This window comes from Carcharodon carcharias, chromosome 31, assembly GCF_017639515.1.
Source record: "Carcharodon carcharias isolate sCarCar2 chromosome 31, sCarCar2.pri, whole genome shotgun sequence".
Lineage (NCBI taxonomy): Eukaryota > Metazoa > Chordata > Chondrichthyes > Lamniformes > Lamnidae > Carcharodon > Carcharodon carcharias.
In genome coordinates this window covers 18,091,944-18,119,924 of record NC_054497.1, presented here as the reverse complement: position 1 = coordinate 18,119,924, position 27,981 = coordinate 18,091,944, and the positions used below count along the sequence as shown (strand labels likewise).

At 40.0% G+C, this 27,981-nt stretch overlaps 1 protein-coding gene across 7 annotated transcripts in view; it reads left to right on the top strand.

The window, feature by feature from the left end:
* LOC121271729 (activating transcription factor 7-interacting protein 1-like) overlaps positions 1 to 27,981 on the top strand; it is a 183,916-nt gene that overhangs the window by 75,087 nt on the left and 80,848 nt on the right. For all 7 annotated transcript variants that reach the window (XM_041177924.1, XM_041177929.1, XM_041177928.1 and 4 more), the window contains 3 exons: positions 16,729 to 17,846; positions 21,959 to 22,009; positions 26,701 to 26,846. In XM_041177924.1, the coding sequence (XP_041033858.1) occupies positions 16,739 to 17,846; positions 21,959 to 22,009; positions 26,701 to 26,846 (1,305 nt within the window). In that variant the 5' untranslated portion in view covers positions 16,729 to 16,738. The remainder of the gene's footprint in view (positions 1 to 16,728; positions 17,847 to 21,958; positions 22,010 to 26,700; positions 26,847 to 27,981) is intronic.

The window sequence follows — 27,981 nt, the reverse complement described above, 5'->3', positions numbered from 1 at the left end:
AACTTCTTTTGCCGTTTCACAATATATGGTTTTAAACTACCAATGAGAGATGATTGCTTATGCATTATTGCAGAGATTTTAAAAAACCTAAAGGAGTTCCCCTTGAAGTAAATAGCATGTAACAAATTTAGAATGTAAGAGAACTTAGTTTCTTTTGATTAAGTAAACAGTGAGAGCACTACCTATAGGAAGCAAGTCAGGTTCCTTTTCAAAAATAAGCATGTTGTGTGTTTGAACTAGCCTCTGTCTAAGGATACAGTTTGTTCATCCTGTTCAACAGTTCATATGCCCTGTATATGCATATTAAAAAAAAAACAATGTTTTTAAAAATTCCAGCAACTGATGCACTCATGCTCAGATACACTTTTTTGGTGAAAACTGGCATGTAGCTGGTGAGCAAGATTGCCCTCTGGTGTCACTATGAGGGGCAGACAACCAGAGGAGATTATATGGCTACAGGGTTTGTTGCACATTTGTTAAGGGGAAATGACCTATTTAAAAATAAAACTTGGCCACTTCCCATTTTGCAGTTAAATCCTATCACAGATGAAATTTTTTCATACCTGAATATCAACTTGAGATCCCATGTGTTACATGGGAAGGACAGGACCAGAAACGATTCTGCAGATCTTTTGGCCAGTTTTGCGCACTCTTGTGTTTATCTTGTGCAGCTGTTCAAAATTCCCTTGCTTACATCACATTAGTCGCATATAGCAAGTTAACTAACCTATTGACTGTAAAATAATACTTCCAGCTCCAAAGGTTAGGATTGTGAATTGTTCATTTTGCTGCATATAAATGGTGGTTATAAGGTAACCCCCCACTGGGGGTGGGGGTCGGACGGAAACCGGTTAGATGGCATTCCATCTATACACTTTTCTCAAGAGAAACTAGTGGGTGAGTTAACAGGCAGGATGAAGAAATTTTCAAGGGTACAAAGTACATTGTAGGGATAGAAGAAAAGATTTCATTCAGCACGATATTGGGACAAATTAAGTGTCTAATGAGGCACTTTAGAGAACAGGAACTGACTACTGGATTTGAGCACTAGGATTATGAAACTGAAGTTAAGTGACAGGAAGCAATTGAGGGGAGAAAGAAAGACATTTGGTAAATCTAATAGTATGATTCTAAAGTCAGGTGAAGCTTAAGATGGGGAGTCACTATCTGTCATAACTGTACCAAACCTCTTTGAGAATCACTAATTAAAATTTGCTTTCTTGGTAAATGTTGCATTTTTTTCATAAAATTAACTTTACCTGCCACAAAATAGATGCTTGACTGTCAATTTTGGGAATTAATCTCAATGCTTTATTTAGCAATTGAGTGCAATGTAAAAATAGCCAGTTACTACAAAGGAATTGTTTTGGAAGTCAATTTAAAAAACATAGATTCTTCCAAATGATTTTGCTGTGTGTGAATCTTGCTTCTTTTGTTGTTTTCAGTTTGTACCATCATAAGTGCTGCATTCTCCTGGTACATGAGTCTTGTGCAGCTATTGACAAGTGCAAAATAAACTTGCCAGACCAATCCAGTAAAAGGGCTGTGCGTCATTAGTGTGGTATAAAAGGAACTCCTGATACAGACTATCTTTTACCTCAGTTTTATTTGCTACTGCTCCATGTGTTAACTGAAGAACTTTGCGTTATTAAATTACATACCTAATGGAGTAAAATATTTTATCAGCCAGAGCCAATATCTGTTGTCACAAGTGTATTCAGAATGCTTATGATGTTTGCCGAATTAAATGAAAATGGCCACATGTCTGTTGTGTCTTGAAACCTAGCGGTTAATGAGGCAGAAAGTGCTACCCAAGTAAACACTGGGGAAAACAGGCCATATAAAGCGAAGCTCAGGCCATTCCTTTTTATTTCTGTAGGCCCCACCTCTTTCCGGTGGCCAGTGCCCTCAGGTCGTCTCTAGTGGCTGGCTGTCTGACTCTCTCAATTCCTGAAAAATGCGCACAATGGATTGTGAAAAACAACAGTGTGACAAGGAATCAATTCTATATTATTCTTATCGTGCAACATCGGTATCAGCAGAGGTTGGGTAAACAGGATGTTTCAAATTTGGCTTTGTAATTTTAGGGAGGGAAAGAAGCTTTAATGCGGCCAAACCTTTATCTTTGCTGCTGTTGTATCTAACATACAGAATCAAATTCTTTCTTTGCCAGAAAATTCTAGAAGCATTTACTGAAGTACCAACTGTCTACAATTCACAGCCTCATTGCTGCTCCCTGTTGGTGTGCATAAGAATATCCGCTAACTTGCAGTTAGATTCTTTGAGTGGCTATTTCACACTCGATCTACTTCCATTCCTGTCGGATATTCTGATCATAACCTAGGGTTGTGATTCCTGGTATGTTTTAATCAAAAAGAAACCAGAATTTTGATTACATTTCATTGCTCCATGTTTTCTTGAGGTTCTTCAGTGCAAAACATGAATTGTGAATGGCACTATAATTAGTAGTCATTTTAGTGTTAGGCGTTAGAGTGGAATGTGGAATAGTGTGCTTTGTTTTTCCATTGCTTACATCATCATGTAGTTTTAGGTTGGCAATTTATAGGTGAAATAAAAATGAGTGTAAAAGTGCTTTAAGGCATTGACTGGCACTGAGTGCTGGCACATTATGCAATGAGTTTGTTGTTTCACCTGCCCTTGAGACAGTATATTTTCACATATGCTGTGTTGTAATTTTCTTTCCTTTCTCTTTTACGTCCTGCATGCGATGACTTTTAGAAATCTTACTAAAAATGTCACTACTCACTAAATATTCTATCAACCATTTCTGTAAAACATCCATTGTTAAGTTCAGCTTTTACAGTTTTTAAGCTACTTTGAATGATTATAGTGCATCATTCTTTTTGAAATTCTGCAACAAAATGCAGTTAAGTTGAAGAGTAACATTGCTGGAAGCAATCCTTCTGAATCCAGTCTTGACATGCACTAGTCACAGAAACCTTCCTCCTTGCCCCTGCTGTAAGGGTGAATGCTTTTCTTCTTACACTTAATACAGTTATTAATCTGTTTCAGTTACATGTGCTCCTGTGCAGTTGGATAATATTTCCTTCAAATATGTTTTCTGTTCTGTGCTATGTTAGGATCTTGCTCTTTTTTAGTTTGAAGGGTGTTGGGTAAACAATCATTTCTGAAGGAGGTGATCCTGTCTGACCACTAACCTCTCTCTCTCTTTGAGGAAGCAGTGTCATAAGTGAGCTATGGAAAGTGTATGACAGTGTACCTAGACTATCAAAAGGGGTTTGACCAAGTTCTAAATGAAATGCTATTAAATGCCAGGTAAGCCATGCGACTGAGTAAGAAACTGGCTGACAGATGTTGGAGGAATTACATCCGGGTGGGATGGTGTAGATCCAAGTCGGGGACTGCACATCTCCGTGTTGGAATCACTGCTGTTCCTAACTTACATAAATGATCTAGATTCCAATAACTCAATGCAAAATCTTCAGATTTGCAGTCAGTATCATTCTAGGAGGGTCAGTTGTAAATTTTGAGCTGCCTCCAGATGCAGTGTGTGAAATGTGTGCACAAGACATTTGCATGTGAAATATAATGCATAAAATTGCAGAGCCAAGTAAGGAGGAAAATAAGCAATACACTTTTTCAAGTTGCAGTTAAAATAACCTGGATGAAACTAAAGAGACCAGGGTGTCTTTGAAGGCTTAACACTAGACATGTCTAACTGGTGCAGAACCGCAAGCATTAAAGCTGAAACAACCGAATACAAGGTGGTGGAAGTTATGGTCAAACTGTATAGTGGCCTAATGAGACCACAACTGCTTGCAGTAATAGCTATCAAGACATGGAGGAGGTATTAATGTAATGGAGGGAGTGCAGATAAGAGCCATGATGCCAATCCCTGGTGTTTTACCTGGAAAGGAGTCCTCTGAGAAGTGACAAGGTGTGCAAGATAGGTAAGAGAATGGAAAAGGTAATCTGGAATACCAGTTCATATTAAAATATGATTGTAGAAAAAGAGAATATGTATTTGAGTTAGTTGAAGTTATATTTATGACCAATATTAGGAAGTACTTAATCTCGCATCAATATCTATTCAATGTGTGGAATAGACTTCCAGAAAAGTGTAGTAGAACCAAAAATCCAGGAACCATTTAGATTTTGCAATGGGAGAAGTTCCGGATCATTCTGGGTTGGTGGATTTAAATGGTTTGAATGACCTTCTGCATCCAAACTGTGATTATGCTCAAGTTCCTATGTGCAGTACTGGCTTTAATAGTTGAATATGGGGACAGGTAACCAAATCATTTTCAAGACTTTTTTCCCCCAATTGTTGAACTTTCATACTCCATAAATTGCCTCACTGGAATTCCTTATCTTCCTGGATCCATTGAATTGCTTCCAACTCTTGACAAGATGTTAAAAGGGTGCAATACACTAAAAAGATAAAACCTTGTGGAAAAAGCCAGTTTCCAGTCTAAGTGTCGATCACTCACTGCAGCTGTGAGAATTTGTTTCGTTTCCATGAGTTTCTCTACTGCTGTTAAATTTCTATAGAGAAACCTTCTGCACCATGGCTAGTTCTTTTTCTCCTTGAATACCGAGCTCAGATAATCGAGCCAACACTTTGCAGATTAATGGATGAATTGAGTTGTCAAATGAAAGGTGATATCTTGCAGATTGGTTCTACCAAGTTACTGAATTTTATGCCTTGGTGTAACGAGTGAAATATTAAATATGCATTTGTTCAAATTCCATTTGAAAACTAATTGAACTCATCTAATGATGCATCCAGATCATGCAGCTCCCCATATGGTTCTAAGCTTGGGTGGCAATTTGGGCACCAGTGTCAGCATCCTTGAATTAGCATGGGGGAATTAAGTAGGGGTAAAAAAACCGGATAAAGCTGGAAATACTCAACAGATCAGGCATCCTCTGTGGAAGGTAACAAATTTAAATATTTAAAATTCCTTGTTGCTTGCCTTAAGCAGCAGAAATCTAAGGTGACTGATTCAGTTTAACAGGAAAAGTGGAAATGGAAAAAAATGGTATCAGTAAAAGTAATAATAAAGCTGTCGTATTAGGGAAGGCAACCGTACCCAGTCTGGCCTATATATGACTCACTGCTGCCACAGTGTGGCTGACTCTCAACTGCCTCCTGAAGTAGCCTAGCAAACCCCTCAACAACTCCTTACATTTATATGGTGTCTTTAATGTGTCAAGGAGCCGCAGAGAAGCGTTATCAGATGAAATTTGGCAAAACCATAAAGAGATTTTAGGAGAGGCAACTAAAAACTTTGTCAGATATGGTTTGAGGAGCGCTTTACAGGAGTGAGCGAGAGAGAGGCAGAGGGGTTTAGGGAGGGAAATTCAGAACTAAGGGCTTAGACAGCTGAAGGCATTGACTGCAAGTGTAGGGCGATGGAAATTCAAGATGGACAATTCAAATGGCAGAGGTCTTGGAGGATTATAGGGTTGGAGAATGCACTCAGTTGTAGCTGCTAACAGAGGTTCAAGATGCTGACCCATCACCACCACCACCTTGGCAACTAGGGATTGACATTAACCGATGGCTTTGACACTCGCTTTCTGAGAATAAATTTTTAAGTCCAGGCCAAGATTTAAAGCTGAGAATATGACAAAAGTGCTACGTAGCATTCCCTGGTGCCTAGCATTTGGAACAGCAGGCAACTGTAAATTTTGTTTTTAAAACCATATAAAAATGCAAGCCTTTTAATAAATGTGAATGAGCGTCACAAGTATTGTGACTGGCAAACACGTTGCCTGAAATTTTAATGAAGTGCATTAGGTTGGGAAAGTCTCATCATATGCTACTTGTAGGCATTGCAGACACCATTAACATTGAAAACTGCAGAGGGGGAACATTTGACTAATTTTTAAAAAATGTATAGATGTTTTTTGCGTGGCACAATGTATATCATGATTTAATAAGTAATAAAGGCCTTGAAGCCTGATCAGAGTCTGCTGAACCATTGTAAATTTACAGTATACATGTTTAACTACATTAAAATTTTCTGAACCAATCTTTCAGGGTCTAAGAAACATTACCAAATGATTACCCAAGGGCAGGTTAAATGGATATATGGCAGATTTATCAATAAAGTTGAATTTTGAGTTGCATTGGATTGCAGAGATTTTCAGCCTTTGATACTTCTACAGAGTCAAGGGAAAATTAAATTGGTAAACTTTAGGACAGTAGAATTAATTCAAAAAATTGTGGGGGAAGAGGACCTGGAGGCAGTAATCACCACTAGAAGAGCTATCCAATCTAGTCCAATCTGTGGCTCTGGAGCAGAGCGGCCACATTCTGAGAGAAATCCATGTGTGACATTGCAGGAAAACGGTTGTGATGGGTGAATATTTAACTTGTTTATCTTAAACGTATGTAATTTCTTCATAATTGTAAAGCTTTTAGTTGAGGTTTTCTAGCAGTAGTAAAGGTTATTGGGAGTAGCAGTGTTTATTAATTATAATTAATAAATTAATTAACAAGTAATAAAGATGACAGGGCAGATGATGTGTTGCAACTGCAGAATGTGAGAGTTCCTGGACGCCGGGTTGATCACACCCAGAGAATGAGCTAACACATCTGCAATAAGTGACTGTAGCTTGAGCTTTGGCTCAGAGTCATTGAGTTGGAGGCCAAGCTGCAGACACTACAATGCGTAAGGGAGGGAGAAAGTTACTCGAACACTTTGTACCACACCCCTTAGGATAGGGTCTTCTGATTTGGTCAGTGGTCAGGGACAGGAGAGAGTGACTGCACTGCAAGTGAGGCAGGTATGGGGACTCGGAAGGTAGAAGTGGAGAAGCCTTAGCCTTTGCAATTATCCATCAGGTTCAAGGTTCGTGCAGTCTGTATGGATGAAAGTGGTGGCTTCAGGATGGGTGGGCAAACCAAGGTACAGGAAGCCATTCAGGCAAGGGGAGTTAATAGGAATGTGGTGGTAATTGGGGCCGTGCAGTGAAATTGGAATCTTTAAAGAGTCTCGGTGCTGGAGAATGAGTAGTCGATATTGGTAGAGTTTGTGGGATACACAAAATGTATGTGTTGGTGAGAAAGTGTGCAAAGTGTTGAACCTTTAAGTGCTGGCAGAGTGAGTCAGACTAGAAATAGCATAATTGAAAATATAGAAAGACTTTTGGCAGTTGGATTGAAGACCAAAATGACTGCCAGGTGCTTCTTAGTTTGATGGTCTTGCAAGCAAAAGCCAAAATTCTGTGTGAGGATTTAGAGAATGAGCAGGCTGAGAATTCCTGTGTCAGAAAATTTCAATGCTAGTTGTGGATGGTTCACATGTTTCAAGAGGCGTTTCTATCTGCACAACCTTAAAGTGACTGGCGAAGTGGATAGTGCCAATACATGAGTGGCTGTTGAATTCCTTGCCAACTTGAGCATCTTTGAAGAATATGGCTACTCATCAAAACAAGTTTTTAAAAGTTGATGCGACAGGGTTGTATTGGAAGTGTATGCCACAGCAAACATCCGTTTCCAAAGAAAACATGGCGTCAGCATTTAAAGCTGCAAAAAATCATCTGAATGCTGTTCTTAGTGGCAAAAAAAATGAAGTGGTGTGGTTGACAAGGTGAAATTGCTTGCATATCATGGAGAGGAATTGCCCAATGAAGACTTAATACAGATAGAGAGTCAACAAACTGAAGAGGAAGACTTTGCTGAAACACCATCCTCCCTCAAATTTTGTCAACAAAATGACTGTCGCAAGCTTTCCAACTCATGGAAGAGGCAGTGGAAATCTTCATGGGGGGTGGGGGGGGGTGACCCAAATTGAAAAATCCTGCTAAAGTGAGCAGGATGATGAAATTAACTTCTGCAAGATGATCTATTGGTAGAGGAAAAAGAAAACCATCCAACAGCCCTTGGATAAATTTTTCAAGGTTGTTGACAATTGTAGCCTTTCATCCATTAACTCCAGGGCCTGGCTATTCAATCTATATCACTTTCAAATCCAAACCGCAGTCACTCCAACTTCAGTCGTTTTATAAGCAGAAGACACTTGTGTTTGCACTTAGTAAGAACATGCATGAGAAGAAAATGAGCCTTCCCATCAGCAACACCTAGAAAACAAAGGCCCTCTTACAATCAGTTCCCACAGCGCAACAACACCTGTTGATTAAGATCAATTTAGACCATTTGCCAGCCACCCCTTGATGAAGGCAAACATTGGCAATGAAATTCTTCATCACTTACAATGTGCCAGTTCATTGTTCAGCCAACTGAGGGTAAGAGCATTTGAGGACCAGGATCTCCAGACCAAGGTCATGGTTCACCAGACAGCAGTGATGTCCGCACTCCCACCTATGTTTTTGAGATTTGGAAAGCCTGCAGCATTTACCTCAAAGCATCACAGGCAGTGTGCTTGAAAGATCCTCCAAATCCTGTGGCAAGAAAGGCAGTGCAACAGCAAGGTTGCACCAAATCAACATGCCCAGCCTATAGGTGCTAATTGCTCAAAGCCATCTCCACTAAAAGACTTTTTAGGAATGATCTCAAAGCATCCCAAAGAAGGTCAAACATCTCCACTGACTCATGGCAACCAAACAAAATGGCAGAAAGTTCATTCAGGAAGGCAACGAATACAGACTTCATTGGGAACACACAGAGACAAAGTCAAGTCGGCGGAGTCAGTACAAAAGCCTCCAAACAACACCTGCCTCACATGTGGCCGAGTCTGCAGATCACACATTGGACTTAACAGCCACCTCCAGAACCCATCAAACCAGAGTGGAAGCAAGGCAACCCTGAGCCCAAAGAACTGCATAAGAAGAAAAACTAGTGAGTCTTAAAACTGCTTTACTACTGATTCCTGTGGGAACCTATAATTCACTTAAAATCACTTCATTTAGTCTGATTTTCTAGGAACACATCTACAGTGTTTAAGTGAGGACTTGTTATTATACCAAATAGTTTGATAATTCCTCTGAATAAATTGCTTTGCCATACAGCTCTGACATCAATAAGTGTTTTTAAAATTAAAAAGTTCCTAGTTATTCACATTCACCTGAGTGTGGCATTAAGGAGCCCTAGCAAAACTGGAGTCAATGGGAATCGGGAAAAACTCTCCACTGGCTGGAGTCATACCTAGCACAAAGGAAGATAGTTACAGTTGTTGGAGGTCAGTCATCTCAGCTCCAGGACATAACTGCAGGAGTTCCTCAGGATAGTGTCCTTGGCCCAACCACCTTCATCAATGGCCTTCCTTCCATCATAAGGCCAGAAGTGGGGATGTTCACTGATTGCACAATGTTCATCATTCGTGACTCCGATGCTGTAGTAGCCCATGTCCAAGTACAGCAAAACCTGGACAATATCCAGGCTGACAAGTGGCAAGTAACATCTGTGCTGCACAAGTGCCAGGCAATGACCATCTCTAAGAAGAGAGAATCTAACCATCGCCCCAAGACATTCAATGGCATTGCCATCACTGATTCCCCCGCTATCAATGTCGTGAGGGTTACCATTGACCAGAAACTGAACTGGACCAGCCATTTGGATACTGTGGCTACAAGAGCAGGTCAGAGGCTAAGAATCCTGCAAAGAGTAACTTGCCTCCTGCCTCCACAAAGCCTGTGCACTATCTACAAGGCACAAGTCGGGAGTGTGATGGAATGCCCTCCTCTTGCCTCAAGAAGCTTGACATCACCCAGGACAAAGCAGCCCACTTGATCAACATGACATCCACAAACATTCACTCCCTCTATCACTGATGCACAGTAGCAGCGGTGTATACCATTTACAAGATGCACTACAGGAATTCATCAAGGCTCCTTAGACAGTACCTTCCAAACCCCTGACCACTACCATCTAGAAGGACAAAGGCAGCAGACACAAGAACACCACCTGGAAGTTCCCCTCCAAGTCATTCACCATCCTGACTTAGATATATAACACTGTTCTTTTACTGTCGCTGGGTCAAAATCCTGGAACTCCCTTCTTAACAGCAGTGTTCCTAACAGTACCTACACCACATGGACTGCAGCAGTTCAAGAAGGCAGCTCACCACCAGCTTCTTGGGGGCATCTAGGGATGGACGATAAATGCTGGCCCAGCCAGCGAAGCCCACATCCCGTGAATGAATTTTTTAAAAAAAAATCATCTTTGGAATGTTTAAGCATGTCAAGACATTATTTCTGCTGTTTTATAAAACACTGCTACTTTTCTGCTGGTTTTTGTGATCGTCAGATTTAACGTTTCCAACCTTCCAGCATTGCCCAAACCTGCACCCTATACTATATAAGCTTCGATTCTTTTGGAATTCTGCCAGCCGCATCCCATCTCACAGGAAATCCTCTTCATCTGTCATTCCTTTTTCCTGATGCCCTTCATTGGTTTTCATTCCTTCATACATATGCAACTTCACTGTTTCTTACCTCTGCAGTTCCCTCCAACCTCTAATCCTTTCTTTCATAGTCCAGCCTTTCCTCTCAAGATTATGGATACTTCCTCTCTACACTTCAATTATCACTGACGGAGCCTTCAAACAATTCGTCTCACATTCAAGAGCATGTTCTCCAAACTGCTCCAGGTTGGTCCCACCTAACAAAAGCCTCCTTAAAACTCAGATCTTTGACCATGTCTTATCCCTTAATATTTTTTCACCCTCTCCTGTTTGTTAGATCCTGATCAAAAAGGCACCTGAAAATGGTTTTTTGTTGCAGATGCTATTTTAATAATTTTTATACTGTTACTGTCACCTGTGGGAACATGCAGAAGGAAAAAAGCTAATTTTGATTGTTGGAAAAAGCATATTGTGCTGAACAGACCAATAATTGTCATTGCTTAAATAATTTGAGTGATTCTCAGCAGCAGAGTGGAAGAATTGAGAAGTAATGAGCAACTTGTGAAGAAATGTTATGAAATTATGGAACCACCAAATAAAAATGGAAAGGATAAGTTTGTGTGTTCAGGACTCAACTGTTACAGCTTCAACAAGCCCAAGCTCCAGAATATTCATAATAGGAAAGACTGAATAGTAAAGAAATTTGGAAGAAGATGACAGTGTGAACAATGGATGGCTGACGAGATCCCTTCTGCGCTATCTCATTGCGTTAAAAACATGCACAACAAATTCAAAGAACCTGTTGAGCAGATACACTCAATTTGTTGCAGCTGCATGTACAACTAACAAATTGTATCTTTTGAGCTACATCGGATTAAAAGCTTCAAAGATGCAGACATTAGGAATAGAAATGGAAAGATGCTGGTGGTAGCAGCAAAACGGTGCTCATGGTCATTCTGAGATGATGCCTTTGGTTTTCTTGTGGGGCCACAATTTCCTGCCACATTGGGAAATTTTACATGTGGATGACTGGCAGTGTTCAATATGTCTAAATGTTTTAGCGAAATTGTAGAAAAATTTAAAATTGCTTTTGATCAAAGACATTTTGCAGCGTTCATCCCCCATATTAACTAGCATTTTCTTTCTACTTTTTCTTGGGATGTGGGTATCGTTGGCAAGGCCAGCACTTGTTGCCCGTCCCTAATTACCCTTGAGAAGGTGGTGACGAGCCACCTTCTCAAACTGGTGCAGGTACACCCACAGTGCTGCTACGAGGGGAGCTCCAGGATTTTGATCCTGTGACAGTGAAGGAACAACAATTTAGTTCCAAGTCAAGATGGTGTGTGACTTGGAGGGGTCCTTGCAGTTGGTGGTGTTCCCATGCATCTGCAGCCCTTGACCTTCTCGGTAGTAGAGGTTACGGTTTAGAAGGTGCTATTGAAGGAGCCTTGGTGAGTTTGCCACAGCGCTGCTTGTATATAGTGTACACTACAGCCACTGTGCTTCGGTGGTGGAGGGAGTGAATGTTTAAGGTGCTGGATGGGGTGCCGATCAAGTGGGCTGCTTTGTCCTGGATGGTATTGAGCTTCTTGTTGGAGTTGCCTTCATCCAGATAAGTGGAGAGTATTTCATCACACTCCTGACTTGTGCCTTGTAGATGGTGGACAGACTTTTGGTCAGGAGGTGAGTTACTTGCTGCAGAATTCCCAGCCTCTGATCTGTTCTTGTGGCTACAGTGTTTATGTGACTGATCCAGTTCAGTTTCTAGTCAGTGATAACTAAAGTATTCAGCCATGGTAGTCCCATTGAATGTCATGGGGGATGGTTAGATTCTCTTGTTGGAGATAGTTATTGCCTAGCACTTGTGTAGTGCAACTGTTACTTGTCAGCCCAAGCCTGAATATTGTCTGTGTCTTGCTGCATACGGTTATGGACTGCTTCAGTATCTGAGGAGTTATGAATGGTGCTGAACATTGTGCAATCATCAATGGACATCCTTAGTTCTGACCTTAGGGTGGAGGAAAGGTTACTGATGAAACAACTGAAGACGGTTGGACCTAAGACACTACCCCAAGAGATTCATGTTACGATGTCCTGGGTCTGAGATCATTGGCTTCCAACAAACGCAACCATCTTCTGTTGTATCAGATATGACTCCAACCAGTGGCCAAACTTCACCCATCAACCAGCAAAGTTGTCAAATCATTTGTTTGTGGAACCTTACTGTGTGCCAATTACATACTATTTTTGTCCACTGCAAGGTTAAATCCTGTCCATACATGATCCCTATGCTCACTGATCTACTCTGGCCTCCAACAGTTAAGCAACACCTTGATTTTAAAATTCTCATCCTTGTTTCAAATCCCTCAGCAGCCTCACCCTTCCCTGTCTCTGTAAACCCCTCCAGCACTACAGACCTCCAAGATATCAACATTTCTCCAATTCTGGCCCCTTGAAGTTCCCTGATAATTGTTCTGTTGGTGATCGTACCTTCAGCTGCCAAGGCCCTAAGCTCAAGAATTCCCTTCCTAAATATCTCTCAGCTTCTCTACTCTCTTCTCCCTTATGATACTCCTTAAAATCTAATGTTTTGACCAAAGGTTTGGTCACTTGCCCCCATATCTTTGCATGGCTTGGTTGTCAAATTTATTTGATAACGTACCTTGAAGCAGATAAAACAAGTTGTTTGCACACCATGTAAAAATCACTAATTCCTGGCACTGAACTGGAGCAGGAACTCTTGCACCTTCCAGCACTGATGTCACTGTCGTGTGCCTTTTGTCCATTGAAGTCCCACACTCCCTTGTTGCCCCCATCGCAACTTTGTGTGCTGCGAGCAAGGGCTTAGGAGAAGGGCAGCAAAGAGTTGGGAGTGGGGCAGGGAGCAAGACGAGGGGTTGGTGGCAGCAAGCGGGAAGTGGTGAAAACTGTTCTTTTCGGGCTGAATTCAAATTGCCACTTTTGGTGCAGGTATCTACTTGGGACATCACGTCCCAGGCAGTACAACTGCATGTGTGGTGAGTATGCCTCTCTGCAGTTCCAGTGTCAGTAAACACACCCTTTCCTTCGGACAGTCCTGGGCAGAGGAAATGAAGTGCTAATTTGCTTTTCTTAAACACAGACCTGGAATCAGTCCCAGAATTTAAGTCCCAGTTGCTAACTGGTAAGATAAAAACAAAAAACTGCGAATGCTGGAAATCCAAAACAAAAACAGAATTACCTGGAAAAACTCAGCAGGTCTGGCAGCATCGGCGGAGAAGAATAAAGTTGACGTTTCAAGTCCTCATGAGCCTTCAACAGAACTAAGTAAAAATAGGAGAGGGGTGAAATATAAGCTGGTTTAAGGGGGGAGGGGGGTGGGGGAGAGAAGTGGAGTCGGGGTGGTTGTAGGGACAAGCAAGCAGTGATAGGAGCAGATAACCAAAAGATGTCACAGATAAAAGAACAAAGAGGTGTTGAAGGTGGTGATATTATCTAAAAGAATGTGCTAATTAAGAATGGGTAGCAGGACACGCAAGGTGCAGATAGCTCTAGTGGGGGTGGGGTGAAATAAGACTAAAAGGGCATAAAAGGTATAGATTTAAAAATAATGGAAATAGGTGGTAAAAGAAAAATCTATATAAATTATTGGAAAAAACAAAAGGGAGGGGGAAGAAACGGAAAGGGGGTGGGGATGGAGGAGGGAGTTCAAGATCTAAAGTTGTTGAACTCAATATTCAGTCCAGAAGGCTGGAAAGTGCCTAGTCGGAAGATGAGGTGCTAATTGGTAAGGTCTGATCCATTCTTGAATCACTCATCTGCAACAATGATATTATACAGGTGCTAACCACTTGTGAAAATCAGTATTTCTTTCATGACATCAGTTCTGTCACTAGAAAAGACAAAGTGCAAAATATTAACCTATTTCTTCACCATCTATAATGATCTGAGAAGTCAGCTCATAAATTACAATGAATTAGACAAAATATGAGTTGGAATAGTTTTGACCTCGTGAATCAAAAGGGCATTGAATACTGTGACAATTGGCCGCATCCTATCCTGCTGACCAGGTTTCCCTGCTTTCATTGGATGTCTATCTTAAAACTGTCAATGCTGATTTTTTTTTTTTTGCGCAAGGCCAAATTGGTTTGAACGGGAAGCTGAGTTGCCAGGCTAATAAAATGGGCTGTCAATGTTTTGTTTGCTGTTTTCTTTGTTCAGTATATGTTTGAGTTTGACTGAACAGTAGAAGATCTGGTGAATGGAATATCATCAGTATCAAGCATTGCAAAAGATGCATACATAGAGCTTCCTGTATTCTGCTTTCATTTGAGTTGTGGTGAATCTATATAAAACTTAGTTTGATAACAGTTGGGCTACTGTGAAATCTTGCTTCGCATTATAGGAAGAATATCGAGGCAATGGGAGTGATGGCACACAGGTTCATTAGGATGACCTTGGGTATGAATATATAACAAAAATGAAGAATGGACAGATTTAGTTAGTGAAAAAGGTTGCAAAGTGTACAAATTTATAAATAAATGAGGTGGACATTTTTGAGATATTTAAAGTTGGGGGAGGGTTGTTACTTAAAATTGAAAGTGCCTTTCCTTCCCCACTCAAACATCCTTCTAATATTTTTGAATTTTGTGCACACACCAGGAGGTGACTGTAAAAGGAAAGTAATCAGAACTGTGCCAGCATTGAGTTTGTAAATCTGAAGTTGTTGTAAAGAATATTTTGCATAGCCTGAGGTTGCCAGCACTTTGTAAAAGCTAATTTTACTGAAACATTTAATTAAATCGCCTGGAAAATGTGTATGGTAGCCATTGGTTATGGTGTTTGATTGGTATCCCGGAGATCATGAGTAAATATCACCATGGCGGCTCGTAAAATTGGCAATGAACGGACTGGCACCAGCAAAAGAACCATGAAAGATTTTGGATTTCTGTAAAATATCTGCAGCTTCGCCAGTACCTTTTGTTAGGGGGAGTGAGATGGGGTGGTGGCGAGAGTCTATTGTCTTTACCTGATCTGGCCTGCATGTGACTTCCCACATTAAATTGCTAACGCTTAATGGCTTTTAAAGTGGTTTAGCAAACCGCTTTATTGTAACCAGTCTCTGTGAAGTTTAGCAAGAAGAATTTCCTATCTAATACGTTCATGGGAGCACCATAACCATGAGGAGTGCAGTGATTCAAAGAGAAGACCCAGCACCAGTCCCTTGGGGCAGCCACAAGCCACAGGTGTTCCTATATTCCAATATCAAGTTTAAAAACTAATTGTACATCACTGTAATACCACAACACAAAGTAGTAATTGCAGCTGTTTACACTTCTTAGAGTAAGCAAGCAAATTAATACTTCAAGAAAAGGGTATTCAAATTTATCTACTTTTTGTATCCTTGCATTCCCGTATATTGTTTTTATTACTGTGACCTGTAGGTCAGGTTTTGTTGCTCTGATTTTATATCAGAGACCACTTGTATGTTAAGAGTTTGATACTGAAATAAATGTGGTGAACTTAAATTGCATAAATATCTCTAAACCTGAAAATGCTCTGATTTGCCTTAAGTACATTAGAGATGTGTATCAATTTAACCCAAATGTATGCAGCACTTAAATTGAAAATATAATTCTAGTAATAGTTATTAACTAGGTTAAAACTGTTAGTAGTTGGTTCTGAATCACATGGATTTTAACTTGGCAATTTTAAAGTATGATTAATTTTACTGAGATTCTTTTCCCTTTAAGAATTAGTTGACTATTGGGTTGCGCTAAGTTTACGGTGTGCTGAATGCTAGAAAACTGCTTTGGAAAATGACCATACTGGGCAGATCTAAATATGTTGGAAGCCAATGATCAAAAACAGAAAATGCTGGAAAAACTCAGCAGGTCTAACAGCATCTGTGGAGAGAGAGACAGTTAACGTGAGTCCATATGACTCTTCAGAGCTAAAGAGAAGTAAAAATGTGATGAAATTTATACTGTTTAAGGGGAGTGGAGCAGGTGAAGATGGATAGAAGGCCAATGATAGGTGGAGGCAAAGGAGAGATTGACAAAGATGTCATGAACAAAAGGACAAAGGAGTGTTAATGGTAGTGGTACTGGCTAAAGGAGCTGCTGATGGTGGCATTTAAGGTAAGAAAGCCAGCTTCAGCATCTCCACCCCACCCCCCCTTAAACAGTATAAATTTAATCAGATTTTAACTTCTCTTTAGCTCTTAAGAAGAGTAATACAGACTTGAAACGCTAACTCTGTTTTTCTCTCCAAAGATGCTGTTAGAACTGTTGAGTTTTTCCAGCATTTTCTGTTTTTGTTTCAGATTTCCAGCACCTGCAGTATTTTGCTTTTAACTAAATAATGTGTAGTTATTGGTTTAATTGCCTGACCTGTTGAGTTTGCTATATGAGTTTTATCTCACAGTTCTTCCTTTTAATTTTCTTGCTTTCAGGAATTCTGAGATGGATACCAGTGAAGAGCTTCCAAAAAAAGTCTTCAAGGCCAGAAAAACAATGCGCGCAAGTGACCGACAACAGCTAGAGGCTATCTATAAAAGCAGAGAGGAACTTTTAAAAGCCAATGAAGAGACCAAAACTAAACTGTGTAATGGTAGACATGAAAATGGAGATTGTGACAACAAAGCCTCACTAAATACTAACTGCATGGATGATGCTGACATTGATAGTATTAATGATGTGAGGCTGGGACCTGAGGAACTGCAAGGCAACTCCATTGATGAACTTAGTATCACACAAACACCTGAACTAAACTTTGCTGAAAAATGTCTTAATGAAAATAAGGATTTAAGCTCAAAAGATGAAAAAATGGACTCGACATCCCCAGCTGCTAAAGATGAACAGATTTCTACTGGGAGCACAGGAAACCAAATTTTGGTAGATGTTGAGAGCAAAAGAGATGACACTGTGGAATCAGACTGTGTTGAGTTGAAGCAGGATTCTTTAATTGCAGATAAATCATGTTCTGATTCTCAGAGCCTTTCAGAAAAGGAAAGACCACCTTCTGTTGATGACAGCAGGAGTCAGGAAATACCAGATGAAAGTAGCCTTAAGTTCCAGTCTTCCTCTTCCTCTGTGAGAGAAAAGGAAGACCATGAAAGTTCATTGGACATTAGTGAAGAGGCAATAACAAGTAGCATAGAATCTGTGCAGGAGAAAAATGATTGTGAAAGCTCTAAGATGGAATGTGCAGAGACTGAAAGTGAGATTGCAACAAAAGACAAATTAAGTGAGAACAAATCAGCTGAGAACAACCAACTGGAAATTGAAGAAATAATCCCCATTTTGGAGAAATTGGCCCCAGAGAAGGACAGTGAATTAGCCTGTAACCAAGGAATTGTTCCTGTAGTGGATTCCCCAGCACCAAAGGACAGTCCATCAAAAGACTTGCAGGAAGAACAGATGGACGCATCTCCATGCAGTTCTCCAACAAAAGAAGAGTGCAATGGCAACTTGCCAGAAGAAGCATTCCTTGTTTTATCAGATGAGGATGAGCCAATAATTGAGAGTAAAACAGAAAGTGAAGAGCTGGTACCAAAAAATGATGATCCAGGTATGCTTGCTTGGTGTTGTGCTGCATTGTCACTGAAAATATTTTGGATGTAATTTGGTGCTAAATTTATGGGTGCTGATTCTCCCTTTCACTTGTTAGGCCTGTTCTCATCAATTGTAAATGTCCTAAAATTGTAAAACGTATATGCAGTTCTGAATGGCAATGACTCCATAACTTGGGCTGGAAGGGTGGCTGGCATGTAGGTGTGGGAATTTCATATCGTAGGTGTGGGTATTTTTGAGGCTGTGCATTAAAACAGAATAGAAACAGTTTTACTCAAACTTAAGTGATATGAATGGTTTAGGGTTGCAAAAAGAAGGAACATACCCCCATTTCTAAGCATTAAGATTTTTCTTTGATCAGTTCCAAAAACATTTTTAAGTAATTGTTACCAAAGTGATGAATATCATTTCCTGAATATATCATATAGATACAGTAACAATGGGAATGAGTAACAGAAAAACCTGAAAAGTAAAATAATAGCTCTATATAATACCTTTAATATAGAAAACATGCAAAGGGTCTTCAAAGGTGGAATGGGACAAATAAAAACGGAAGAGCTTAGAAAGGGTATTTCCACAGGGGCTAGATGGCTGAAGGAAGGTCTCCAATAGGAGAAGGGAATGAAAGATTTACAAGTGGCCAACCATATATAAAACTGTGAATCATTTTACTGTCTAAGTTTGATTGTTAATTTGGTAAGATTAAACATATACAACTGTTAAATGCATGTACTTGCAATAGACTACAAATGCTGTTGGGAGGAGTAAAGAAGGAAGATGTCAATGATTTTAGTATTCATGCTTTTTGATATATAATTTTGTCCTCCTCAGCTATTTGTAATGCCTTGTTTTCTGTTCCTGTTATGTCATTAGCACAAAAGTTTATAAATGTCTTGGTTGCTTGATCTTTGTACCTTTTTGATATCGGTCCACTGAAGCTTGCCTCTGCATGGTTAACTCTCTGGACTGCAGTTTTAAGACATGCATCTGAATCTTTCCTAATAACTGCGAATCACAATGCCGCTCTTTCAGCATTGCACAACATTAGATGGAATATAAAAACTGAACCCTCTGCCTTAGCAGCTAAATGCGCTGCTTGGTTTGGATCAGGATTATGGAGGGAAAGATCAGATTGCACTCCACATAGCTATCTAGTTCCTGCTGGAAATTACAAATGAAGACAGAATTAGCCTCACTGTGATCAACTAGCCAATGAATAGCTTGATGGCCGCTGTTGCAGCTGGCCATTTAGACCATGTGCCCTGGAGCTGCTTATAGCTGTGAACCCGCATCCCTCCATGATTCACTTGGGAGAGGAGTGGCGAAGAGTGTGACAAAATATGAAGTTATGGAATGGGAAAAGGGTAATTTGCCCATCAACCCCCATTCCTCCTCCCACAATGTATAATCCAGCTTCAGGATGGAAAATATGCTCTTTCAAATTCTGGATAAGATCTGAAGAAGACTGTTTAATTGCTGGAAGGCAGCCCTGACTGCAAAAGTGTCCAGCCCTTCTGTTGCAGTGAATTTTGGTTCCTTGTCCCCATAGGAGTAAAATTCAGCTTTGTGGATGAGATGGAGAAAATCAAACATAATGGGTGCAGGTGACCTGACTGATCACTCAACGCGCGCACGCACGCACACACACGCACACACACGCACACACACGCACACACACCACACACACCACACACACCACACACACACACACACACACACACACACACACACACACACACACACACACACACACACACACACTAGAAGCAATCATTTGGTTTCAGTCTAGATACCAATCCAGATTAATATCAGCAGAAAGGATCAACAGGCTGTGATGGCTCCTGTTAAATGGGAACATAGGTGCAGCAGTAGGCAATTCGGTCCATCAAGCCTGCTCCACCATTCATGAGATCATCGCCAATCACCTATTTTTTTGAAGGCAAGGCAGGAAGAAGACTGTTTAGCTGTTTGTCTCAACATATTGCTAGTTTTTCATTTGAAGATGGTTTTACAGTACCTGCAACTGCCTAAGAAGTGCAGGCTCTGACAATTCAAGTATTTCCCCGTAGTGCTGTGTGCTCAGTTCTGTCTGAATTCTAAGGTTAGTTGTTTTGCTAACCTCTAAGAAGACTTCCCTCTTCTCGGAGAGGAGCTTTATCTCAATATTTTCTTTTGGCAAAACCCTCAAGTTTCGTTTTGCCATTCCACGATTGGAGAAGTATTCATTTGACACTCTACATACTTTTACAAATTACCTCTTAACAAGGACTCTGACCCTTGGATCCCAAGAAGACTACAGGTCAAACATTTCCAAGCTCTAATTAGCTATTTGTATTGGTAGAGATAACAAAAATATATTTCAGCTAACCACCTGTTCGATGACAATGACTTTGTATATTGGAAGTTTGTACAAAGGTCCGAATTATTGGTTCTTTTTATATATTTGCCTGTATTCAGCTGTTTTTGTTCTGTGGCCTGACTGGTTACAGTCATAATAAATAATTGCTCTGATGCGTTTCAAGGTTAGCAGCTTGACTTTAGGACCTGCTCTCAATTTTAGTTACAGAGGTGCTGGTCACAGGTAGTCAGTGACTTGTGCTAGGTGTTCTACTGCTGCTACCTAGTACCAAATGATGCAGTAGCGTAACCCAGGCATGGAAAAATAGGGTTGCATAGTGATCAGAACTAGACATTCTGTCTTTTTGTGTATGCCCTCCCCATGTGTTTCTCTAGTCACTTCAAAAGCATACTGAGAAAAACTTGGTGAAACAAGACCAGACAAAAATTCATTACGCTGCTTTAATTCACTAACTGCAGGTGAATTTAGAAAGGTTAGAGTAAATTCCACTCTGTTAACTCAATCTCACTTCACTCATCAAAAAATCATTGAAGTAATAAACTATACACTGTCTTTTTTGCAGGCAGACTGACTGACAAATTTTTGCATGCTGTTGCCTTTAGACAAGTTCTAACTCTAAGACCTAACCTGCATTTGGAGCTTAAGCCAAGAGCTGTGTCTCAGTCATTTATTCTAAACCCCTGAGCGTGGGCTTTCTTTTTAGTTCCTATACCAAGTGGTAGGGCATGTGCAGTGTTGTTGACACCTTCCTGTGCATGGATTCACCAAGAGTTTTGTCAACTAGACCCTCCTTGGCGCATATTGTTTGTTAATGTCTATGCAGCATCCATCTGCCACCTACAATGAGGTGATAAGTTACTGAATGTCCCAGCTCGTTTTGACTAATGGACCTGAGATGCAATAATAGATCTTTGCATCAGTCTGAAATTGTGATATTCCCCACACTAGCTTGTTTGGTTCGAAGGCCACAACCTACAGACATTGACAATATGTATTTCGTTTTGCAAATTCAATTTGTTTTAAACATAACTCTGCCCCAAAACTGTTTGTGAAGATGTGAAATATAAATGTTATCAAAGATCTTTGAGGACATTTTGAACCCATAAGGATGAAGACAGTAAATTTCAGTTAAATGCTCAACCAAATGCAACATAAAAACATCTTGTCCTCCCCCTCATTCCACTAGTTTTGTGACCTTTCACTGTTACATTTGGTTTTACAGTTAACATTAAACCTGAATTTTCCTCTGTCACTGATTGAGGTATTGGTATTAGACGTGAGCATAGGAGTAAGAGTAGGCCTTTCAGCCCTTTGAACTTTCTCTGCCATTCAACTAGATCATGGTTGATCTTCTACCTCAATGCCATTTTCCCACACTATCTCTCTTAACCCTTGATGCCTTTGGTATTCAGAAATCTGTCAACCTCAGCTTTGAATATAATCAGTGACTGAGCTTTCACATCCCCCTGGATAGAGAATACCAAAGATTCACCACCCTCTGATGGAAGAAATCCTTGCTATCTTGGTCCTAAATGGTCTACCTCTTATTCTGAGACTGTCACCTGGTTCTAGACCCCTCCCCCTCCATGCCCCCAAACAGGGGAAACATCCCTCCTGCATTTGCATTTGCCCTGTCAAGCCCCATAAGAATTTTGTACACTTCAGTGAGGTGGAGCACTACCACAAAGTGGATGTTTCACTGTTGAATTATATAGTGACTCAACAGATTTTTTTTACATTCTGCTTCATAGATACAGACCATAAAGAGCAAGCAGCTGATACAAGACAAAAGCAAGAACCAAGTAAGTAGTTTCTTCATTGGAAGCATTGCGCAAAATTGATTATTAAGATACGATGGTATCTGAATACTGTTTATCTGTATTCTCTCTCCTTTCTTAAAAAAAAGTAGCAATGTTAGTCACTTCACACCATCTCCTTTACTGGTATAACGGTCCAGGCTACTGGCTTCTGTAGCAGTCGTCGATTTTAAACATGTTTAAATAGCATTCCATCAAATAAAGCCCCCAGATGTTAAAAGGAGTGCTATGGTCAGTGGCAATAATTGTACTCCTACGTGGTTGTGATTTAATTTGCTAAAACTAAAGGCGTAGGTGAGGTTCAGTGGCCTTTGAAATCAGTGATTTAGCATACACTTAATGGTCCAAAACAGTTTCTTTAACTGAAAGGTTTCTCATAGTTTGAAGAAGATAATAGTTTGGACATAGTCAACTATCATGGCAATTGTGGACATTTAGCAACACAGATCGTGTTTGGTCATACACAATGCTAACTATGCATATCAAAAAAGTCATGAACAACACAACCATGATTTCCATATGCATTCCAAGTGGCAAGTGAGGTTTTCTTCCAGTAGCACACACTTCGAAAAATCAGCCCTTAAATCCCATTAAAACATAGGCTTGGTCTTATAAAATTGTTTCCAAGCACATTGCTGGGATGGTTTCTGGTATTTGTCTAACCTAAGTAACCTGTGCTTATGGAACAAATAAGTCAACCTTAAGAATAAGCCTTATGCAATGACTATTGAATCTGAAATGATTGTGATAGGTAGTTCTGAATAACTTGCTCATTGAGTAGCCATACATAAGTATAAATTGAGCCCTTCACATCTTGCAAATTGGATGCCACAGTTGACTGCAAACAGCATTGATTTCTGGCTATTGCTCCATCAGTATATCCTCAAATAAATTGCCAACGAAACCCTACTTCAAAAAGTTTAAAAATAATTAAGATGATGGTTATATCTGGTTTTAAGTTTGTTTAAATAGTGCTAATGACCTCAACAGGATAGTTGAAGGAGCTACTGACCCTAATAGTAACAGCAGTTTGAATTGACATTCAGAGTTGGTCATAAATCCACAAGTGATTGAGCATCAGCTGTACAGTGCATAATCAGTGGCCCTGCACAGAATCCCTTCTGAGTCAGTATCCTAATATTCACACACAAATTAAAAAGCAATTAAAAAGGACAAAATCGATGTTTGCCATTGTTACATGCAAACATACAAATTAGGAGGAGGAGTAGGCCATTTGGCCCTTTGAGTTTGCCCTGCCATTCAGTAAGGTGATGTGGCTTCAACGCCAGCCACTTTCCCGCTTACCCCCAATGTCCTTTCACTCCTTTGTTAGTCATCTACCTCTGCCTTAAAAATATTCAATGACCCTGCCTCCACTTCTCTCAGAGCCGTGAGTCTGGAGAACTCTTCCCCAGAGAGCAAATATTTCTCCACAGCTCCATCTTAACTGTGGGGGCCCCTTATTTTTAAACTGTGTCCCCTGGTTCTGGCCTTTGCCACAAGGGGAAACACCCTTTCAGCATTCACTCTGTCACGCCCCCCTCAGGATCTTCTATGTTTCAATAAGATCACCTCTCATCCTTTTAAATTTCAATGTATACAGGCCCAGTCTGTCCAACCTTTCCTCATGAGATAATCCTTTCATCCAGGAATTAGTCGAGTGAACCTTCTCTGAGCTGCTTATGATGCAGTTATGTGTTTTCTTAAATAAGGAGACCAAAACTGTATACCGTACTCTAGATGTGGCCTCACTAATTCCCTGTGCAACTGTAACAAAACACCCCTACTTAGTTATTCCATTCCCCTTGCAATAAACAACAACATTCCATTTGCTTTCCTAATAACTTGCTGCACCTGCCTACTAACTTTGTGATTCATGTACCAGGACACCTAGATCCCCCTGTACCTCTCTCCATTTAGATGATATGCATTTTTTAAATTCTTCCTGCCAAAGTGGACAAGTTCACAGTTTCCCACGTTAAATGCCATCTGCCAATTTTTGCCCACTGAATTAACCTATCTATAACCCTTGCAAACCCCTTATGCCTCTTCACAACTTACTTTTCCTACCTATCTTAATTCAATCCCTTCATCCAGATGATTGATACAGATTGTTAAAAATTGAGGCCCCAGCACTGATCTGTGGCATTCCACTTGTTACATCTTGCCAACCTGAAAAGACCCATTTATGCCTACCCTGTGTTTCTTGTTAGCTTACCAGTCTTTTATCAATGCTAATATATTACCCTCTACGCCATGAGTTCTTATTTTGTGTAGTAACCTTTTATGTGGCACCTTGTCAAATGCCTTCTGGAAACCTAAGTACACCACATCCACAGGCTCCCCTTTATCCTTTACAGTTTTGTGCGGCCACATTTTCCTTAAAAAGGGTTGTCTTTGGCTCTCCAGCTTTTGAATTGGAAATGCTCATAAAAAACAAATACTTAAAGATTTAAAATGCAAAAATATATCCCCATCTCATTACTTTGGAAATTTATGGTACGTCCTGGTTCAGGGACTGTACAATTTAAATAACCTTTTGGGAGTAATTTAATCTTTGGATGTCATTGACTTCACAGAACACTGCAAGTCAGCATTCATTTTCTTGTATATCCTGGGTGAGTTATATAAACATACCCAATTTACAGTACAGCTACTTTGCATTAAAGCACAACAAACAATATTCCTTAAATCCACAATATCAACGAATCTTTACAAGATCTAGCATGCAGTAGGTGGAGAAGAGATGTTAGTATTTATTGAATGTCAAGCATAAAAAGTGCTTGTACTTATAACCAACTGTGGCAGTAGTAGATGTAGTTGTCACTTTTATCGGTAGTTTTGCACTTTTATGTTATTAATCCTGAAAGAGCCATGAAATGTAATTTACTCATTCAGATGTCATTGGAACTTTGAGGGGATCTGACTCATTGTTGGTTGATAATCAATACCTGAATTTAATGTGGTTTTTGTGTAAAGGTTGGTGGTATGTGTTAATCTTGATCTAAAGAGTTTTTGTTTTCTGAAAACCGACCTTTAAAGCTGATTCTCAGCCACTGAAAACTGATTATTAAAAATAGTCGCTCCCATCAAAATAATAGTTGAAAACATCCGTTCAACTTGGAGATGGCTTCCTTAGTTGACCTTTTTTGAGGGAAGCGGAAGAAAGTAAAATAATTGATTCTGTTTGGCTCTAAGCTGGGAGAAAAATTGAGCTCTTAGGTTTCTTGAGTAATATTTCTATACATACCAAATAAAGGCATTGTCTACACTGCAAGGAAATTCAAGGAAATGCACTTTGGGGGCAATTGAGACACGTTAATAAATACAAATTCTGTAAGCGTTTCTATCTTTCAAACTTATGAAATGTTGTGATGCTTTTTGTTCTTGAGATGCATTGTATGTTTTTAAACTAATTTGCATCTGTTACAAATAAATATGTACCTCTTCATAAAAATGAGATTTTGGGAGTTTGGCAGTGGGAGGCAGTTGTGACTTCACTTTCTTTTTGTTGGTTTGCTTAGCTGTCTAATTTTATAAATTGTAATTCCATGTTAACCAGGGTCATTTGCCAAAAAAAAATACATCATAGACCTATGAAATTTTTGTAAAGCCCAGAATGTTACAAACGGGCTTACTTTAATAACCATATTTTTATCGGAACTGTAGGGATAGGATGGTGGTGAAACTGAAGACCTATCTTCTTTACCTTTTTGATGCTCATCAAGGAAACGAGATGACAGTACTGTTGAATGGAACACTTTTCTTTGCACCCAAAGACAGCATTAGGTACTTCCAGGATAGCTATAGTACATGTTAGGTAATATTTAGTGATGCCCAGCCCAGTAATGTGCTTTCATGTTAGCTTATAAATAACAGCCACTACTGCACCAGCTCAAAACTACCATTTGCTCTTCTAAGCCCTTATGGCCTCCAGGAATCACATTGCCCATTTCGTGCAAATCACGGTCTATGCTTCACCTGGATTTGACTTTGAATTGTGACTGCCCAAGCTCGACTTCACTAGGAACCATTAACCATTATTTTCCCTCCATCTGCTTGGTGTAAATTTTGGTCCAGGTCTGGTTACTGAACCACACAGTCCCTGGCTTATTGCCCCACTTGTATGAAAGGCAAAGGATATAAGGCAAAGAAATGCAATAATTTGTTTTGTATTACAGTCCCTCCCATCAAAATAAAAGAAAGTGTATTGAGTAGAGAAACAATGTTCAGAGAAGGTCAAGAAATGAGTAAATTGAATTGTTAACAAAAGTGTAGGGCTTTAGTAGCCACTTGAAGATAGAATACATTTTTAAATTACAAAAATATTGCACAGTTTATTGTCCTGCAGATTGGCCAGCAACATAAACTGGTGGTATAGCTTCCAGTAATGAATGTATCTTGCCAAAATCCTAAACCAGAAGCATTTATCCTGTACGTATGGTACCCAATTTTAAGTGTTCAGACCTAGAAAGCTGATGTGTTACGAATTACGCTCCCTTCAGCCTTCGCCATCTAGAACATAAGCATCTGATCAATCAGTGAATTTGAGAAATGCTAAAATATAGATCAGAGTTCACAATGAATCTAAATTTTGTATGGTGGTGTAAATCCAAAGATTGTCTCTTGTAGTTGAAAATTATTCTGGTTACTTTTTTTTGGATCCATCTTTGTAGACGAAGTTGTGCCACGAAAAAGGTCCAAGTCTGAAGATGCGGAAAGCAGTATATCCAAGCGGTGTCGGTTTTCTGAGGATGAATATGAGGCTGCCTTAAAAGTGAAGATCACTGCCAGAGGGGAGATCCGCCAGACGCTGGAGAAGGTATGTGACCTGGACTGTTGAATCAGTGGTTCAGTCTTCTGCCCATGTCATTTGGGAGAACATCATTTTATCACATTTCATCAAGGAGCAAGCTTAGTGATCTCAAATATATGAAAAAGTCTGCTTCTGAACTATTGGTTCTGCTGATTATTGGCTCTGTTGTTTTTGTACAGAGGAATTCAGTTAGTTTGCCTATTCAGTACATTTATAGTTTTTTTTGTAAAGTTCTAAAATATTTTGTTTTTGGCATATTATTTGTAGACACGCTGATGTGACCCTTCCAGTAAGGATGCATTTCTTTTCATCTTTTCGCATCTTATTTTTTTTGACTGAAGCCTTTGACTGAACCCAGGTTTTTGTTGGTTTATTCCACATAGGAGCATTAGAGTTAATCCCATGTATCTACTCTATTCATATATCCCTATATCCCTTTATTCCCTTTCCTTCAAGCAGCCATCTAAACTACTTTGCAGCAGAGACCATGTCAACATCAGATCAGTAACACTCATAGAGCATTCCATAGCCTCTCAGTCCTCTCTGCCAATTTAAATTGTGCATCCTTACTTGTGATGAGTTTAAAAATTTACTGGCTTCGCTGATTGGGAACCATAAAAAAAAAACACTTGCCATACCTCATCCAATCTCGGTTGCCAGTATGCCAAAGGTTTCTTAATTCATGTAGCTGTTGTCCAGGTAAAGTATAAATTTGTAAAGTTTAACCAAGCATCATAATCTTGACAGTCCCCACAGTGCAATTATTTTCCTGCTCCAAGACTGCATGTTCAGCAGTATCACCAACTGCTATTATGACATCCAAAGTGACTGCAACAAAGGAAGGCTTTCCCTCCTCGTGCTTCTCCACCTGTCTACACTGACTGCACCATACTCCTCCAAAAACCCTCCTCCGCTGTCCAACTGGTTGGACCAACTCTTACCTGGTTCCATTCTTATCTATCTTATCGCATCCACAGTATTGCTTGCAATGGCTTCTCATTTGGCACTTGTTCGGTGTTACCTCTGGTGTCCCCCAAGGATCTATCCCTGGCCCCCTCCTACATCTCATCTGTTTGCTGCCCTGTGACGACATCAACTAAAACACAAGGTTGGTTCTCACATATATGCTGACAACACCACT